Here is a 19,064-nt window from a genome sequence, read left to right as displayed (position 1 = left end):
CTTGGAAAATGAAGTAAAATGGCTCAAGTAAAAAATTTAGTAAGTAGTAAAGCTTTGATTTTTAACATAGAACATCTGATTCCCAGACATATGTCCTTTGTCATTTCTTTTCCTTTTTGAGAGTGATTGAGAGCTATATTTGTTCTTTATTCTTTTGTTCTTTTTTATTCACATTCATTTATTCCTTTAGAAATTCAAGTATTTATAGAATAACCAAGTGGAGAGCCTTATAAAGGAACTATAAGAAAAAAGTGTGAGATTCTATCCACAAAGGACTTACCTTTTTGAGAAAGAGTAATTGAAAGAGTTAAAAATATATTTAGATTAAACACTGCTGCTAATTTCCTTAAAGAAACTATTTGAATTTTATATGTTAATAAGTAAATTAAGGCCAGGCGAGGGGGCTCACGCCTGTAATCCCAGCACTTTGGAAGGCCAAGGCAGGCAGATAGCTTGAGTCTAGGAATTAGGGACCAGCCTGGGCAACATGGTGAAACTCCATCTCTGAAAACATTAGGTGGGCATGGTGTCATGTGCCTGTAGTCTCAGCTACTCAGGAGGCTGAGGCAGGAGGATCACCTGAGCCTGGGGAGATCAAGGCTACGGTGAGCCCTGATCGCACTACTGCACTCAAGCCTGGGCGAAAGAATGAGACACTCTCAAACAATGAAATTATTTTAATTAATTAAATAATTAAATTATTAATACAATTAATTCAGTAAATAAAATTTACCAGTTTCATTTGGAAAATCCAATAAACAGACAACAATGATCAAGTATGCCCAGCACTACATACAACATGAGTGTGAGGCATTTTGGCCATGAGTCATTACTCTCTAATAATATAGATTTTATCTACCAAACAGCATTTTACTAACAGCCAAGCAGGATAAAAAAGTTGGAAATAAAGCCGAAAGTATACCAGCTGCCTGTGAATTATCATTCCCCTTTCCCTTATATGATTATATGGTAAACAAAATATTCAACTGATGCAAAAATTGTATTTTAAGATAATTTATATATTTAAGTTAAATACTGTAGTTTTACTAAGCACTGCAAATGCAGAGACACTACTCAGTTTCTGAGACCAAGCAGTAAACTGGTAACTTGCATTATTCTCCAGACAGACCTTTATATATAAGCATAAGTAATCATAATCATGATAGCTCTTTCTTTTAGAGGCATAATCAGAGGCTTTTCGTAAATGAATTACTCACATTGGATGTACATTTTTTGCTTCAAAGGAAGAACTCATTCCCTTTGCTTTAATCATATTCAACTTGTATTACCATGGTATTGTAAATACAAATATGTTTGACAAAGTGAATTGGTTTGAGTCTCTTGATCTTTTGAATGCCCTTAGTTTTGCTGGATAGTGAAAAATATTGGTAACAAATAATACACAGTATGCACAAAAATATACATTTTTACCCACTCACACATATCGATGTTTCTCTAGTTCGATGAACAATCCTTAAACAATATTATCATAAAAATGATAGCTGAAAAATGTCTTTTTTCCCTCAAAGTTTAAAACATCTGCACTTAAGAAGTTGGTGCAATTATATGTCTAAGGAAAGACAAAAGAAATACTGAAGCAAAGATCAAAGACTAGAATAAAATACACAAAAATGCTGTAATTGTTAAAATGATAGATTATAAACTGATTTTTTAAAAATTTCCATAAATTTCTATAATAATTTTATTGTTTCTATTTTCATATCTTTATAAACACTAACACACTGTCAGATGGACTTTTTTTTGCCACATTGAACTAACAAATGTTTCCAAATAAAGCAAATAATAATTTTTCTTAGGAAAAGTGAATTGCTTTATATTAAAACAACACTATATATAATGTATGTAACAGAAAAGATACACAAACCCTAAAATATTGAAAAATGTAAAGCAATTAATGATAAAACATATCCATATATTTATATCTTAAATTGATTATAAAGCCAGAAGGAATATGGGCCTAAATTACAGGTCCCATACGAAATCAACCTGAAATTCACTTTGGCTCTTCAAGTGCTTACAGGCCAGTGTAAAAAAGTTGTACAACCATTGCATTTAATATAGCTTCTACTTTTCATATAAAAATTTAACTGATTTTCAGAATAACAGTAGGTCTTCTGTACAGAAAAAGAGTATGAAGATAACCCCAATTCCAGAGTACTTTTGAAATAGAAATCTTTATTATTTTGTTAATATCTAAAAATTATTGCAGAAAGTATACTTGCTTTTTTTCCAAGTCAGAATTCTGTCATTATTAAATTCTATTTTAAATAAAATATTATTAATTTGCTCAATAATTAATGACTGGTCCATTTTCTTCAGTAAGAACTCCTAAGCAACTTATTAATTTGTAAAGCTTGTGAGATAAGAAAATCTTAAAGGCCATAAATAAGTAATGTAATATATCATGCATCTTGGCAAGTATATGAAAACTGATAAATAACTAGCCTACTCAGGTAATACTTATTACAACTTTGAAGAAATTCATGTAACCATTCATTGTGTCTTAATAATAACCATGATGACTATGATAATAATTGACTGTTTACTATGGATTACAGTAGCGAGTTACAGGTGACAAATGTCTGACTTATGTTCACCCACTCCTCTTACTCCACACATTTGGGCATGTAGAATTTGTTCTTACTTAGCCTCCCAAGTGACCTTAACACATTGCCCACTCAACCATTACCAATTGATCGAAGTACATTTGCAAGATGAAACAGTTTTGCAATCTCCATATTAATTGCTTTATAAATGTATCTCATTGCTTACCAAGGAATGTCACTATTTGGATTTTACAGATGGAAAAAATTGAGAAGCAGAGTGGCTAAATTATACACTCAAAATCATGAGTACGTAACATGGTAGAACTGCAGTTTAAACTCAGGATTACCTGACCTTAACACATTGCCTTCACTGGCTAATAGAAAATAGTCATAAACTTTCCAAATCCCCAGCTCAGGTGAGAATTATGCTCTCTGTTTCTCACTCAAAGAAAATTATTTTCTAGCTTCTGATACATCAGCCAGCCCATTCATTTCACTTTGCCTTGGGCTTATCTATTGAATTAAGAGAATAAGGAAGAGCAATGGTAATCTATGACTGACCTTTAAAAATGCTTTCTATGCATATGTAATTCAATTCTTAAGAGGGAAATATGTGACACTTTAGTTCTAAGTCTATAATATGTATTTTAGTTCTAAGGCTAACCTTAACACAAAAAGGGTGTATGTAAGTGGTAATAAAATCAAGATGCAAAACCTAAAATGCAAAAAAAAAAAAAAAAAAAAAAAGGTTGTGGATAACTTAAATGTTTTAAAAAAGTTAGCTCAATAAAGATTTAAGCAACAAACACTATAAGAACAAGTACTTGCTATATCCCTGACACTGGCAAGGTTAAGAGTTTTACATTTCTCATTTCTAATCCTAGAAAGAGGTTGGAAAACCCATTTTATGAATGAAGACAAAGGCTCAGGAATGATCAGTGACACGCACAAGGACAGTTAATAATCATATCCTAAAATGATTTAATGGCTTCTAAACCACGATTTTTTCCCATTGCATCAAGCTGCCTGCCATATAAAATTTATTATTTATTAAGTACCTACTAACATCTTAAATACATTATTTTCTATCTTTACATTATCCCGACACTGTTATTATCAATCTCATTTTACAAATGAACCGACTATGCTTCGGAGAGCTTAACAAACTTACTCAAGATATATATATTTTAAGAGCAAATGTCAAATTCAGGATTCAGATTAGAGTTTTCTCTGGCTCGTTCCACTATACCATTCTACACAAATACTATACAAAGTATTCAGAAAGGGAATAAAATATTTAATAACTGCAAAAAGTACCATCAGTGCATTTGGTGTTAGGACACAGTGGTATATATGGGATCCTACAAGTGCTAAAATCATAAAAATTCCATAAAGGAAATGGCCACAGGAAAAGAAAGTTCAATAAATTCAATAAGGAAGGAAACGTAGACACTTGGTCGGGAATAGCACAGGAGATAAAGGTTAAGTCATATTCTCTGGTACTGTAATTTTTCTTAACTTACAATAATAGAAAAAAATGTTTATGGTGCCCAGGAGGAAAGAAACAACGGTGACTATTTTCCTTTCTCATTCTGTAAGAAATGACATAATAAAGGTACTTTCATAAGAATGAGAAGATATGCTGTGCGATGATAGAGTGATCAGGTTCATCACCTAGATTTATTTCCAATTCACTCACAGACAAAAGGAATTATTTGGATGTCTCCAGGCTGGCTTCAGGCAGGCATAAACCATTTCAGATGTAGAACAAATAATGTCACTCTCTCTCCCTAAAAAGCCCCAGTTCTAAATAACCCAGGCAAAGGCTAACTCCTCAAGGAAAGAATGTTGGGTTGCTGATGATGTAATAGTCTACATCTCACTGACTCTTTTGTTTCAAATTACTGGACAGCTCCTGCTTGCAGATAAAGAATAGAGCATGTAGTGGGAATTATTATTAAGACTCAGTATAAATTTCCTAATTTTTAAAGAAACTTATGTGAAAAGTAATTATCCCTTCCTCAACTCCTACAGTAATTGTTAAATGCCTTTTTAAAAAACTCTTGAAAATATATCTTGCACATAAATCCAGGTTAACCAACATGAACAACGCATATGATGGTGTACATAAAGGTTAAGTAGATTATCATTTGTTGCTACTTACAATCTAGTGACGAAGAAATAATTTATCGGTGTTCCCCAAAGTTTGCTTGTAGGTGCAAATGAAACAAAAACAACAAAAACCTTTTGAAAAATGTGGTATGTATGAATTTGATTTAATATGTGTTAAAAATGTGGTAACACAGACATCGTGCTACAGAATGAAGAAAAATATTAAGTGATACCTCAGATAGTAAGTGGCTGTGGGCAAAATTATGACACTGCTAGAGTGATGTGTACGTGACTGACATGCAGACAGCAACAAATTGCATACACCAACCTATAATTCAAAAAGTTATACAAGTTTTAGAACTGTCTTTATTAAAATGCTGCAAGACAAGCTCATGGGGGAAAAAGCCTATTTTTCTAAAGGACTCACACAAATTATAACCTTTTTTCCCCTAGTCTCTAAAGAACAGGGACACTTATTAAAATGGTCCCAACTGATTTCTAGCAGGCTTCCAGCCCCTAATACACTGAAAGCATCTCATTGCCAGTACTGCTAATTTTAGGATGCTCTGCTGGAAAATCAGGCATTTTTATCTTAATCTACCTAATTTCTAGGCTCTCCAAGGAGTTTGAGAACTTAGCTGGTTGCTAAGGTATTCATTCCATTTTTAAGTAATGCTTATTTTCCTTCTAAGATATCAGGTTTATTTTTAGTGGTTTTAATAATGAATTTCTTTTTTATGTGCTGGTCATTTTTCTTTTAATGAGCACTTTTAGCAATTTTCAGGTTTGCTATGATAAGTTCCCTTTTATAGGTTACTTTTAATTTGTTCCTTAGGAACTAATTTGGCAATACAATTTTAAAATAAAATAAGTACACTTTACTTAATTGATTGATGAACTTGGTTTATCTACCTGTTGCAATTATTCATAATTATGATCCAGCACTGAGTTATGAATTACATACCAAAATAACAAGATGGTTATAGAACATGAAGCAGATTTAACTCAAATAAGACTACCTCAAGACATGTCATAATCGAATTCCCAAAGGTCAAAGATAAAGAAAGGATCCTAAAAGCAGCAAGAGAAAAGAAACAAATAACATAGAGTGGAGTTCTAATATGTGAGGCAGCAGACTTCAGCGGAGGCTGGGAGTGGCATGACATATTTAAAGTGCTGAAGGGAAAAAAACATACACACAAAATGCTTGTATCCTAGAATAGTAGATCCAGTGAAAATATCATTCAAACATGAAGGAGAAATAGATTGTTCCAGACAAAAGCTGAGGGATTTAATCAATACCAGACTTGTCCTACAAGAAATGCTAAAGGGAGTCCTTCAATCTAAATGAAAAGGACCTTTATAAGCAATAAGAAATCATTTGAAAGTACAAAACTCACTGGTAGTAGTAAGCAAACAGAAAAACACAGAATTTTATAAAATTGCAATTGTGGTACATAATTAAGTAGTACATAATTACTCATATCTTGAGTGGAAAGACTGAAAAATGAAGCAATCAAAACAAATAACTACAACAATCAAGACATGCACAGTATAAGACATAAACAGAAAGAATTAAAAGTTAAAAAACAGGAGGGTGAAATTTAAAGTGTAGGGTTATCATTCATTTTCTATTTTCTTGCCCATTAATTTTTTGCTCTCAGTGATAAGTTGTCATCAGTTTAAAATAATGGGTTATAAAATATTATTTGCAAGCTTCATTGTAACCTCAGACTAAAATCATATAAAACATACACAAAAAATAAAAAGCAAGAAATTAAAATACACAACCAGAGAAAATCACCTTCACTAAAAGAAGACAGGAAGGAAGAAAAAGACCACAAAATAACCAGCAAACAACAAAATGACAAGAGTAAGTCCTTACTTATAAATAATAATATTGCATATAAATGGACTAAATTCTCCAATAAAAACAGGAGTGGCTGAATAAAAAAAAATAACAAACTCAACAATCTGTTGCATAAAAGCACACTTCACCTATAAAGACACACATAGACTGAAAATAAAGGGATGGAAAAAGATATTCCATGCAAATGGAAAGCAAAAAAGAGCAGGAGTAGCTATACTTACACCAGACAAAATAGATTTCAAGACAAAATCTATAAAAACAGACCAGGAGGGTCATTATATAATGATATATGCATCAATTCAGCAAGAGGATATAACAATTGTAAATATATATGCACCCAACACTGGAGAACCCAGATATATAAACCAAGTATTATTAGGGCTAGAGAGATAGACCCCAATACAATAATAGCTGAAGGCTTCAAACCTAATTTTCTGCATTGGGCAGACCATCCAGATAGAAAGTCAACAAAGAAAGACTGAACTTAATTTGCACTATGGAGCAAAAAAAATCTAACAGACATTTACAGAACATTTCTTGCAATGGTTGCTGAATACACATTTTTCACCGCAGCAAGTGGATCATTTTCAAGAACAGACCACATATTATGCCACAAAGCAGTCTTAGAAAAACTAAAAAACCCCTGAAATTATATCAAGTATATTCTCTGATCACAATGGAATAAAACTAGAAATCAATAACAAGAGAAATTTTGAAAACTACATACACACATGGAAATTAAACATACATACCAAAACAGTATTTTAGATGGCTTGGTTTTGAATTCGCATTTTGCCATTAATAGCTGTATGTTTTAGAAAAATGAGTGATTTCACAGGTCCTCAGTTTTATCATTTACAACATCAAGGGCTAAGAATAAATAACTACATAATCCCCAAAATAGGATAATCATCTGTAGGTTCACCAGTGCTCAGATATTTATATATGTTCATTTCATAAAGAGGTAAAAATATCCTAGTTGGTTTAAAATATCCTGTCTCTTCGGGCAGATCACGAGGTCAGGAAATCGAGACTATCCTGGCTAACACGGTGAAACCCTGTCTCTACTAAAAAATACAAAAAACTAGCTGGGCGAGGTGTCGGGTGCCTGTAGTCCCAGCTACTCGGGAGGCTGAGGCAGGAGAACGGCGGGAACCCGGGAGGTGGAGCTTGCAGTGAGCTGAGATCCGGCCACAGCACTCCAGCCTGGGCGACAGAGCGAGACTCGTCTCAAAAGAATTAAAAAAAAAAAAAAAAAAAAAAAAAAAAATCCTGTCTCTTTCTTAATTTTTAGTTGATCTACTCAAGATTGGCTGCATCTAGATCAAGTCTTGGTTATTCCATTTAATAGTTATAATTCTAAATGTCTAATTATATATAATTTATATATATAAATATATAAATATATTAGAAATATATATATAAATATATAAATATATATAACTATATATAAATATATAATTTTTATAAGACACACAATTTTTATATATTTTTCTGTCTTCCAACCTGAGTCCAGAAAGCTTTGGCTCCAGAGAGTGCTCGATAAATAGCTGACAAATAATTGATCATATCATGTACCTACTTGAATTTAGGTGTTACATTTTTTTTACTAAGTATGCCCTTGAAGATAAATTTCCAAATAATTCTTTTTTTCTAGAACCTGCAGTCTGATGGAGCCATATGACATAAGTGATTATAAAGAGTTTAACTTGCTGTAATTTTAATCATTTTTTAATTCACAGTGTTTAGAAGCATTAGAAACACTACTAGAAACATTAGCGAGTCTGCCTTTTTAAAAATGTATTTATGCCACAAACCTGATGTACCTTTTAGTAGTCAAATATTGTGAATCTTTTCTATCTCCATCTCAATATTTTTGTCATTTTATTCGTATAAAAATAACACCATCTAGTTGCTCCAGATATATTGCTTCTGATTAGAAATCCTTTAGCGGCTACTGTACAGTAGTATTGAAAGTAAAATGTAATATTATCCAAGTCTTAATTTGAGAAAAGTTAGGAAAAGGTTCAATATGCAACTCTCCAAGTCCTATAGCATTAAATTTAAGGGGAAACTCTTGGAAGTCTGAAAGTGTAGTTTTAAAGCAAACACAAGAAATACAGGGAGAAAAAATATGTGTTTCATTAAGGAATAACACTAATTGTTAAGAAGTAGGTTAAACTTCAGCGAAACTTTTAAAAGTTCCTCATTTCTAACATAAGGTCATATACCGGAAACATCTGATGTTCCATCAAACTTTAACTTGAAAAAAAGCCAGAAGCCTGTGTAAATATTTCTCTATTTGCAACTAGGGATCCTGAACGTCTCCAGGCTAATCAATTTCCTTTATATTTTCAAGGAAATAAATCGCTAAAATAATCAATCCACAAATATCAAAGCCAATTCTCTTAAATGCTCAGAATTTTCAAAAAGTATAGAGTGAGATTGTGTGTGTGCATGCACATGTGTGAGTGTGGTGTGTGTGCATCTTCATGATGAAGTGAGGATCTTTTCCCCAAAAATATAATACTGTCTTCAGGAAAATTAAAATGGAGTAAATAAAATGGCTTAATAAAACTGAGATAATTAGTGAACACTAGAAACATGCAAAGAAGTGCTAAATCGCATTATTATTTTTTTACAAAGAAAGGTTTATATGGAAAAAAGAATGAGTGAATACTGTACTAGCCTGGAAAGAACAAATGAAAATAGTATTCAGAGAAACAGGAGTTGAATAGTTGCAGGAAAACAATAAATGAAAAAGCACTCTCCTATGAGTCAAAAGAGTATAACGGAAGACTTTTCAACTCCACACAGATCTTTTTAGGAATACATTTCATGTGTATTCCTGAGTCAAGCACTGTATCTCCATAATAGGCAATGAATAATTTACTTATATTAAATTGCTATATTAATGTTAATTACTAAGGCATAGCACACATTGAAAAATTCATCCAACTTGTAATGAATACTTGAGAATAAGATTCTATAATAATCCACAAAAACCCCATTCCCATAATTAACATGTTGGCAAAAATGATGCATTCCGGAACAAAACTCTGTATGTTCTATTTTCATTCTTTGTTTAATTTGAATATGTCAACGGTTATTGCTTCTCAGCCTTTTGGCTAAGATCAAGTGAATATGGTGATGGCTTCTATCCGTGTAGATAAAATTAAAACTAAATGAAAGCTCATTGGAAGAGTTAAATGAGATTTTTACGGAGAAAACAATTTTCCCTTACTTATTAGGAAAATCAGACTTGAGTACACAGCAAAATACATACAATTAGTAATGTACTGAATTTTCAACGTAATTTATATTTCACGTGTTAAGGCTCTGAACACAATACCCCAAAATATGGCACCTTGGCATGCTAAATGCTTTGAACTAAAAGATATTAGGCCGAGAAAGCCTTCTAATCTCTATCATGGAAACAAAGTCTTTCCGAACTCCTCCTGTCCTCCTGTCTCCTACCTCTCTGTCTTCCCTGAAACAAGTGATAGATACATACTCTTCCCCTAAGTGAATCACAAAAATTAGAACTCTTCTCCACTACAGCAGGGCATAAAACCTAGAATGGTCACTTTCTCCCTCTCCAGTCTCCCTTGAAGATCCTCATTCCAAAGGGGTACTGCCCCATACCTTGAGGGAAGGAATACTACAAAGAGAGGCCGATAAGAATCTGAACAGAAAAGTCTTGCTGGGGTTTCCCACTCAGTGGATTACCAGTAGATCATACCCTTTTGTCCAAACACATTTCTACAAGGCTGTCCATGCTTTGTCAAACCTATGCATGAAATAGATGGTTTTCTCCAGGTCTTTGAAATTCATTTCTGAAGCCTCCTCTGTCATGTAAAATTTTGATTAAATAAATTTGTTAGGCTTTTGTCAAGTCAACCTGTCTTGTTATAGGAGTCTTGGCCATGACCCTTACGATGACTGAGGAAAGGTATCACATCTTTCTACCCTTACAGTTGCCTATTCTAAATATGTGCAAGAATATCTTCTCATTTCCTTGACATTGATTTTCAAGATTGTATCCTTCACACAAAATGATCTTCTTCCACATGACTATGTCTATTTCATCTAACTGGTATCACTGTCAGCTTCATTTAGAATGTTAAGATTTTGAAATCCAATTAATGAATTTTCCAGGTGTAACATAAAATCACAATTTTCTATATAAAATCCAACCTGTATTTACTACTGAGTAAAAGTTTTACTCCACGTTTATTGCCCCAATTAAAGATTACAATACATATTTTTTTTTTCATTTATTTCTATTAAAGTCTCAGAAAACAGTTGTATGTATCCATGGGTGTGGGTGTGTAGAGATGGAGTCTCGCCATGTTGACCAGGCTGGTCTCCATCTCTTGAGCTCAAGCAATCCTCTTGCCTCAGCCTGCCATGGTGCTGGGATTACAGGCATGAGCCACCATGCCTAGCCTGAAAACAGATTTTTTTGAACAGAACACACTGAAACTATTTGGGAATCAGAGAATAAGAAGGATATAATTAGGCATTAATTTGACTATATTCATATCCTTATAATTCAATTTAAATATAAAGTTTTTAAGCTTTGATCTTTTTCTTTACCACAAAACTGGCAGGAGGATGAATTAATGTAACAGGTGGGCTCTTGTGGTTTTAATAGCAATGAAATATAATCAACTGTCTCATATCATATTTCCAGGAAAGCAAGCGACATTTAGACCTACACATGATCCCTAGGCAATCCTACTATAGGCATTAAAGTGTTCAAACTCCCCATAGGGGCTATATATCTTCTGGCCCTGGGTTTAATTGAAACTTTAAACAAAATATATTACCTACTTAATGCAGTTGAACTGGATGCTGGCCTTTGTAGTGTACAGACTAATGCCTAGCAAATTAGCATCTGTAACCATAGTACATAATGTAGAGTTTATATATAGTGTAAAACGTTGAAAATGTATTTTTAAAAACTGTACTTTTTTTAATGAGAAATAAACTTTTAGGAGAAAAAAATTATAGTTTTTTGCTCATAAATTTAATATATTCATTATTTTTTATACATAGCCAAACATTCATGATTTCCTTATCTTGTTGAGTATATAATCTTCGAAGTATACTTCTAAAATCTCTCAAATCTATATTTTGCCTTTCTGGACTGGCAAACTCCATATACCTGGCATTGGTCTCCTGGTTGTATCCTTTCTGATAATGGAAAAATGAAATGAAATAAAGAGACTTATCTTAAAAATTAGAGGTTCATATTATTTTTGGATTTCATAGATTAATGACTAATCCAGTTATATGGTCATATTCATATTTGTAGGATTGCCTCATTGATTTTCAAGAGTGCCAATGGAAGCAATCATAGGAAAATCACCAGAACTCAAAATAGGGGAAGCAGGTGGTATAAAGAGCTTAACGCTAGTGGAGTGTTAATGCTTCCACACTTGAAAGATGTGAAAGTTCAAATCTCACACAGTTAAAAACCATCTCTTTCACAGTCAGCATGCTAAATGCCTTGAGCAACCCACTTAAGAACAACTAAACACAGGAGAAAACATTAAGCATGTAAACCATCATGTCAAAAATTTACTCTGAATATCCCCACTTTAAATATATTCCGAAACAAGGTGAGGTAAACATACATACACATACAAACACAGATGAATCCAAGAAAAATAAATGATTCAGTTAAACACAAGCCACACAGAAGGCTGAGAAAGAAACAGACTTCCTTTATACTCCTTCTGCTGAATGAACGCAGAGCATAATGTACAGACCAAAAGTAGAATTTGAATTTACAAGCGAGAATGTTTGCATTGTTTTCAGAAGGTGATTTGTCAGTTCTTCTCACCTAAATAGTTTAAAAAACTAAACATCACTTGTAGCTATTTATGACACTTAACTCTTTCATACCACAAGTTTCTTTCTCAAAAATACAATTCTAAAATTCACACAAGCTTTTTATACAAAAAAATTGCTGTAATAAATTCATTTTTGTTTCCTATTCATTATTTTTCTTCCTCGTTCTCTGTGAATGGCCCAATAAACTCTGGAAAATATCTCATAATTAAAGAGCTGTTGTAAAGAATTAAAAATTAAATCAAAATGTTCCTCCTCCTTATTGAAGATATAGGGAGAAAACATTTTTTTCAATTTCAAATCTATGTAAGTAAAACATTTATTAGATGAAGGATGATGGAGGAAAATACATTTTCCAATATTGAGCTGGGACTGAAAACTAAAAGGGATATATAAAACAAGAGATTATCATAAGAGAATCAGTACAGTACGATGAAAATGAAGGCAAATAAGATAATAAAAAGCAATGGGCCATTATCACACATTTCTCCTGGAGAAAAGAATCTCTCCCTAAGATAAATACATATTGTTCATCATAAACACACTTTTTAGAGAACAGGAAATTATGAATACGTATTTCTTAAGTATCACATAAGAAATTAAAAAGCTTGAGTTTCTCTTGTTTGTTTTCTTTGGTCTAGTCAACATAGCATAGCCTATATAGCTACAGACAAAATATTTTCAAGGTTAGAGTAAAAGTATTCCATTTTACTCATAGGCATTTAATTATTACAGAGAGGCCCTAAAGAGCTCTGGACCAACTGTGAAATCTCCCAGAAAGTTCTTTGAGAGAAGGAACTAGATTAACTATTTACATGTCATATGTCTGCTGCCTCTGTACTGTCCCAGCACTTGTGACTTTTTTTTTTTTTTTTTTTTTTTGCATACAGAGGTTATTCTAAACAGTTATTATAGACTGAAATGACAAGACAGTCACCCTAGGCTCTCTTTTACTCCATATAATACATTATGCCCTTTTGTTCTCAAGATATATTACCATGGTGAAATGATGTAAATTGCTTGTATAATTAAACCCAACAATTACTCGGCATTGAGAAAGCCAAGTCATTTTATTTTAAATAGTAAATAGGCTTAAAACGACCTCTGGGATTGAAAGAGTTCAAACAGATAAAAATAATTGGATGCTGCAGCCTAATTTAGTTTCCCATAATCCCTTAGGATTATTCAAAAGCAATGCGTAAGTAGAGATAATAGGAGAAATAAACAATTACAGAGAAAGAAAAGAGAAACTGAGGGTATTTAGAAATTATCCTGCATTAAAAAAACATTTTAATATCCAGTATATTGAATATACTTTACAGCTGTTTTATTTTTTATAGTAAAACTGTAGAAGTTTTAATATATTTAATTTTTGCGAATTTTTAAGTGCAAAGGAAAACTATTTTGACATAGTAAAAATGTGATAGTTTAGGTAACACAGAAGGACTAAGCAGAAAAAGCACTGGATTTAAGTCAAGAAACTATACTCCTGGTTCTAATACAAACTGTAAATCTGAACTTTATAAAATTTGGGGGGTGTTAATTTTTATCTTATAAAATATTATAAGGGCTTTGAAGATATGAGTCTTCCATTTTTAACATTCCATGATTCTAAAATACATCTATAATTTCAGAAGAAGAGAAACTGAGATCCAATAAATGCCTATGAGTGACAGAACACAGAATAATTTTGGTTAGATCTAGAAGAAAAATAAATCATGACAGAAAAAAACTATAACCTACATATGACAATTTTAATTTGGAGGAAGCACTCTATTAATGAAACCAAGTAAATTGGCAATAACAAAATATACTCTTTTAGTTTTGGTTAATATAGCTAATGGTAAGAGAAGGATTTTGACTGTAGTTACTGAGAGAAAAAGGGAAATGAGCCTGGAGAGAAAATACAGCAATTCCAGATAGGATAAAACTAAACAGAATCTCCATTGAACTGTGGTGACTACCAAGGCCATAATGATGACAAAAATCTCGTTTATGAAGTATTCATATTCACATTGCTAAATGCAAAAAGCCAGTGACAAAGAATACAATCAACTTTTGGAGTTTAAAAGCCTAAGGAAATGATGATAATTACAATGGAAAGTCCCGTTACAAAACACTTATTAGGTTAGGTAGCTGGACCAATTGTTTTACCTTTTTTATTTTATCATTTTAATCAATCCTGAAACCGATACTACTGTTACCAAAATCTTATAAAAGGGAAACTGAGGCTTCTTTTAAGTAATTTTCCCAAGGATGCTCAGGGAGAAAGTGTCAAAGCCATAATTTGAACCAAGGGTATCTGACTTCAGGGACTACCTTATGGTGAATCTCAATTTAATCTAACCTGCTTTCTCAAGAGGAAATGAGGTCCACAGAATTAAGTCACACAACTGGCTAGGAGCAATTTAACACATATTTTGTGAGTTGTTCTCTTAATATTTCATGTATTACCATATCTTCCTAATTATATGAATCCAAGTAAAATTTTAGCTTTTGTTTATAAAATACTATTTATCTGTTTAGTTTTTTATGTATGTTTGTAATTCACCTAATTCAGGATGGGAAGGTACTTCTCAATTATTGTTACTCAAACATCTTGGTTCTATGAAATTGAAGAGGATAAACGAGTATAGGCTTTTAAACATTTTTAAAAATTTACTTATAAGCTGCCATAGTAAAATAAATGAATAGTTTTAAAATATGGAAAATTTAAGTTGGGGAATTAATCAAACGTGTTATTTTCTATTAATACACAAATAGGAAAAACACACTCACTTGGCATTCAGGGTAAGTCAACTGGCATGCGGCACATGGTATGTAATATGTTTTTCATAAAATGTTCAAAGGGAGATTAAAATCAAAGGACTAGAATGTTTTTTAACAAAAGCAACTGCAGTGAATTTAGTATTACACTAATACAAACACAAAAATATAATTGTATTTTTTCACACACACTCCTTTACTTCTGCTAACCTCTAAACAAAAGAAAAAATAGAATGAGAAAAAATAAAATGCTTGTATATCTATACACAAGTGCTTGGAGGTAGTGGTTGTGAAGGGGTAAATGACACATGAGAAAAATGAACACTTACAGGGTAAATCTAGCCAGACATTATAATCCATCACTGATCCCTAAAGGGCACTAATAATATGTAAATGTGTGAATTAGAAAACACATTCAAGGCTGTTGATAAACTTGATAGGATAATCAGCACATGCTGACAGACTAATGAAACTGATGAACTGATAGGGCAGCTTATCTCCTGGGTCATTTTTTTTCTTGTCAAATGGAGGCTAATCAAAATGTATTAGGAGCTAAAGCCAACACTTGGGGGATTTAACCCATTTTGATTAGGAGGTGAATTCACTTTCTGAGAAAATTATAGTTTCCTGAACAACTGAAACTATAAAACCTGATTGGCTAACAGACCTTCACATAAAATTAAATAGAAGGCAGCCACCATAATCATAGAAAAAATCTGGAATGTTAAATATTAAGACCCTCCCTTTAAAAATTGTTAGGGTGCTTTTCAGAGTCTGGACGAAGCAACCATCTCCTTCTCTAATGGAAAATGAGACAAAAGATTAAGCAATAACCCCCAGGGACACACTTATCTTTTGCTGCCTGTGTGAGCTGAGCATCTGTGTAACCATATGAGAGACAGATCCCAAGGTACTGGCTGAATTTTCAAATTTATTCACATAAAATAATTGAATGAATTTCTGAAACAGCTAACTCTAGTGAACATCACCGCTTTCCATTAACAACAATAACAACAAAAATACTACATGTAGTCTGTTGCCAAGAATCTTAGAGACCTATCCTAATTTGAAGAAAGATGTCTTATTTGATAACTGAGAAAAATTGGGAATAAGGCCTTGGAAGCACTAGAATTAAGAATAAAATAATAAATTAAAACCAAAGCTATAGAAAGCAATTCTCTCAGTATTTATTTTGACACAAAAACATCCACCATTAAAATAAAAATGTTAATTCAACTCATAAATCTACACATCCTAAGCATGTGCTTTATGGACACGTATATTTCATTCGTATAGATAGATTGACAGTGAAATGCTGGATAGTAAAAGGCACTGTTTCAATTTATAAAAAATTAATGGCAAGAATGTATTTAATAAAGCTAAATTTTAACCTTTTAGTAATTATGCCAAAGAGAAAAAAATGACAGTTAAAAAACACTCCAGTGTGCTGTTTAATATGATATTCAATCACTTCCCAGGCAAATTGGGGGTGAGATTCCCAGAGACATGGAAAAAATATTTTAACCTTTTCCAAATAATTTTGTTTTTCTGTTTACTGTCCAGTGCTCCAGCCTATCTTTAAACTATTTCTAAATGTTCTGTTCTTTGGAAAAAAGAGAACATGAGTGTTCTTGTCAGGTGTATATTTTGTAGTTTGGGAGAGGTTTGGGATTTTTTTCTGTGCTCAAGACATAAAGCTACTATTAAATTCCTCAAATATAGAATGTAGAAGTGTACAGTAATCCTAGAGATTATATAGTCTAATCTCACTTATTTTATATGCATGAGAGAGGACTAGAAATATTAAACAACTTAAGCAGGTTTAATGAAAAGGGAAAATCTGACTTTGCAATTTGTGCTTTGGAAAAAAAGAAATATTTGATTTGAGGACAAAACATTTCTCTTCTCTTTATTATCCCCAAGCAGCAATATTAATTAATCATTAGGCCACCTTACTTTAGGGATTTTTTTTCCAAGTGTCATATGCTGAATATGTGGTTTGCAGTCATAACCATCATCAAACAACTGTAGCAACAATTTACTACAAGGCAGACAGGGATCAATCACAGATGAAAGCTATTTTATTATAATTTCTTGTTCTTGACCTCTTATACCCAGAAAAATTCATGGCTTAGATTTATATACTTTCTGATTAATAAAAATTAGGCTAATTATTCAACACAAAACATAGAATAATTGTTGTAGCACATCTATTGTCTACCTAATCTTGTTTTTTTCTAAAATATTACGCTGAAAAGGTCTACTGAAATCCAAGTGTTCATCAATGAAAACCACACAAGTTGGCTAATTTATCTTATCTTTTACAAGCATCAAAGTTCATTTATCTCTACGTCATAGCATGTTTAGAGATTCTTCTGATTAAGAAAATACTGTGATAAAAATTATCATGAATTTGATGAACCTACTAAAATTAATGTATATTTTATTCATCTCTATTATTGAAAAATTATACATATATAGATTATTTCTACAGTCTCTAGAGTCTAGCTAATATTCAATACCCAGATGGTTTTGAGAGTCCTTTGCAATAATTCTGGGATATGACCAAGGTGTTCGGAATCGCTGTGCTAATGCATTTATTTGTCATGTCAGAATAAATATGCTCTGTCAGAATTTGAGTATGATGCCAGATTGTGAATGTTTCTTTGTGAGGATTAATACGATTTATTAGAATTCCATTAAACACGAACATGGGTTCCTGTTCCTCCACGGGTCCCTGAAATATCAATTAAAAAATCTTAATGTTTTACTTACCCATCATGTTGTACAAGCTCTGTGGGGCAAACTGCCTTGGCATTTTCTGAATTGCCTCCTTGTATACACTAAGGGCTTCCTAATTTATAAAACAAACAAAAAAAAGAGATAAATCATCACTAAAGTGCAGGGATCATCACTGAAAATAAGATAATATCGTTCTTCCAAAGTTAAAACCATCCACTGCTATTTCTAAATGGTTCACTAGAGGAAAATAATTGAGCTGTCCTTTTGTGGCATACTATCTCAATTCCACCAATGAAAATACTCAGCCCAGTCAGTGAAGAATGCCATAGCTTAACGAGGCGTTGAATGTTAGCAATAGTCTTTTAATACAAATTTTCAAGTTCATACAGATTACTCAACTAAAAAACTAAAAAATATATATATTTGAAAGTTATCCATTAGTCATCTAAAGCGCATAATTACTTTAAGTCAGGAAACCTGGTAGGATCTAAATATAATGTCAGCTAACAAATCTTCCAGCTCTTAAGACCCAGGGAAATTACTAAATGCAATTATTTTAAAAGTTGTATCTTCATCCTTATATTACAGTTTTAATACATTGCGTAAGAGTACATGAGTGGGAGGGCAGGGGAAAGCAGTTTGAAGGAGAGAGGGGCAATAAGGAACTCATGCAAGCAGGCTTCCAGGAAAGGAGGACCAGTCTGGGTCACCTCCTAACCTACTGTGCAACATCCTGTTACACCACTGATTCTTTTCTCTCAGTTAAGAAATAATAAAATTAAATTTTATTTCATAGCAGTTTTTTAAAGAATTAAGAGAAACGGGTGGCACTTATATCAAATCACTTCCTTAACATGCAAAGTACAAAGAAAGTATTTTTTAAAATCTCAAACACTGGCTATAGGGTAACAATTCTAGAAACTGTGTCTTGGATCATCAAACCAAAGAAATGGTGAGCAAAGAAGCTCGAGAAACATTTCATGTTATTTCCCCAATCTTGAACAGTCTCAATACATATTGACATACCATTGACATAATTGCTCTGAGAAACTCACAGGAAAGAAATCTATTAAATTTTTATTTAGCAGAAGCTTTTTCTAAACAAATTTGATCAAAAAACCCTTCTAAAGTCATCAGGTATTAGTTTT

The 19,064-nt window shown here is 32.4% G+C and overlaps 1 protein-coding gene across 3 annotated transcripts in view; it reads right to left on the bottom strand.

Moving 5' to 3' along the window:
* The window catches only part of TMTC2 (transmembrane O-mannosyltransferase targeting cadherins 2), a 482,099-nt gene that overhangs the window by 146,708 nt on the left and 316,327 nt on the right, over positions 1 to 19,064 (bottom strand). For all 3 annotated transcript variants that reach the window (XM_003906839.5, XM_017946044.3, XM_017946043.3), the window contains one exon: positions 17,950 to 18,028. In XM_003906839.5, coding sequence (XP_003906888.1) covers positions 17,950 to 18,028 — 79 coding nt within the window. The remainder of the gene's footprint in view (positions 1 to 17,949; positions 18,029 to 19,064) is intronic.

This window comes from Papio anubis, chromosome 9, assembly GCF_008728515.1.
Source record: "Papio anubis isolate 15944 chromosome 9, Panubis1.0, whole genome shotgun sequence".
NCBI classification, from domain to species: Eukaryota; Metazoa; Chordata; class Mammalia; order Primates; family Cercopithecidae; genus Papio; species Papio anubis.
This window is presented reverse-complemented; position numbering and strand designations above follow the sequence as displayed.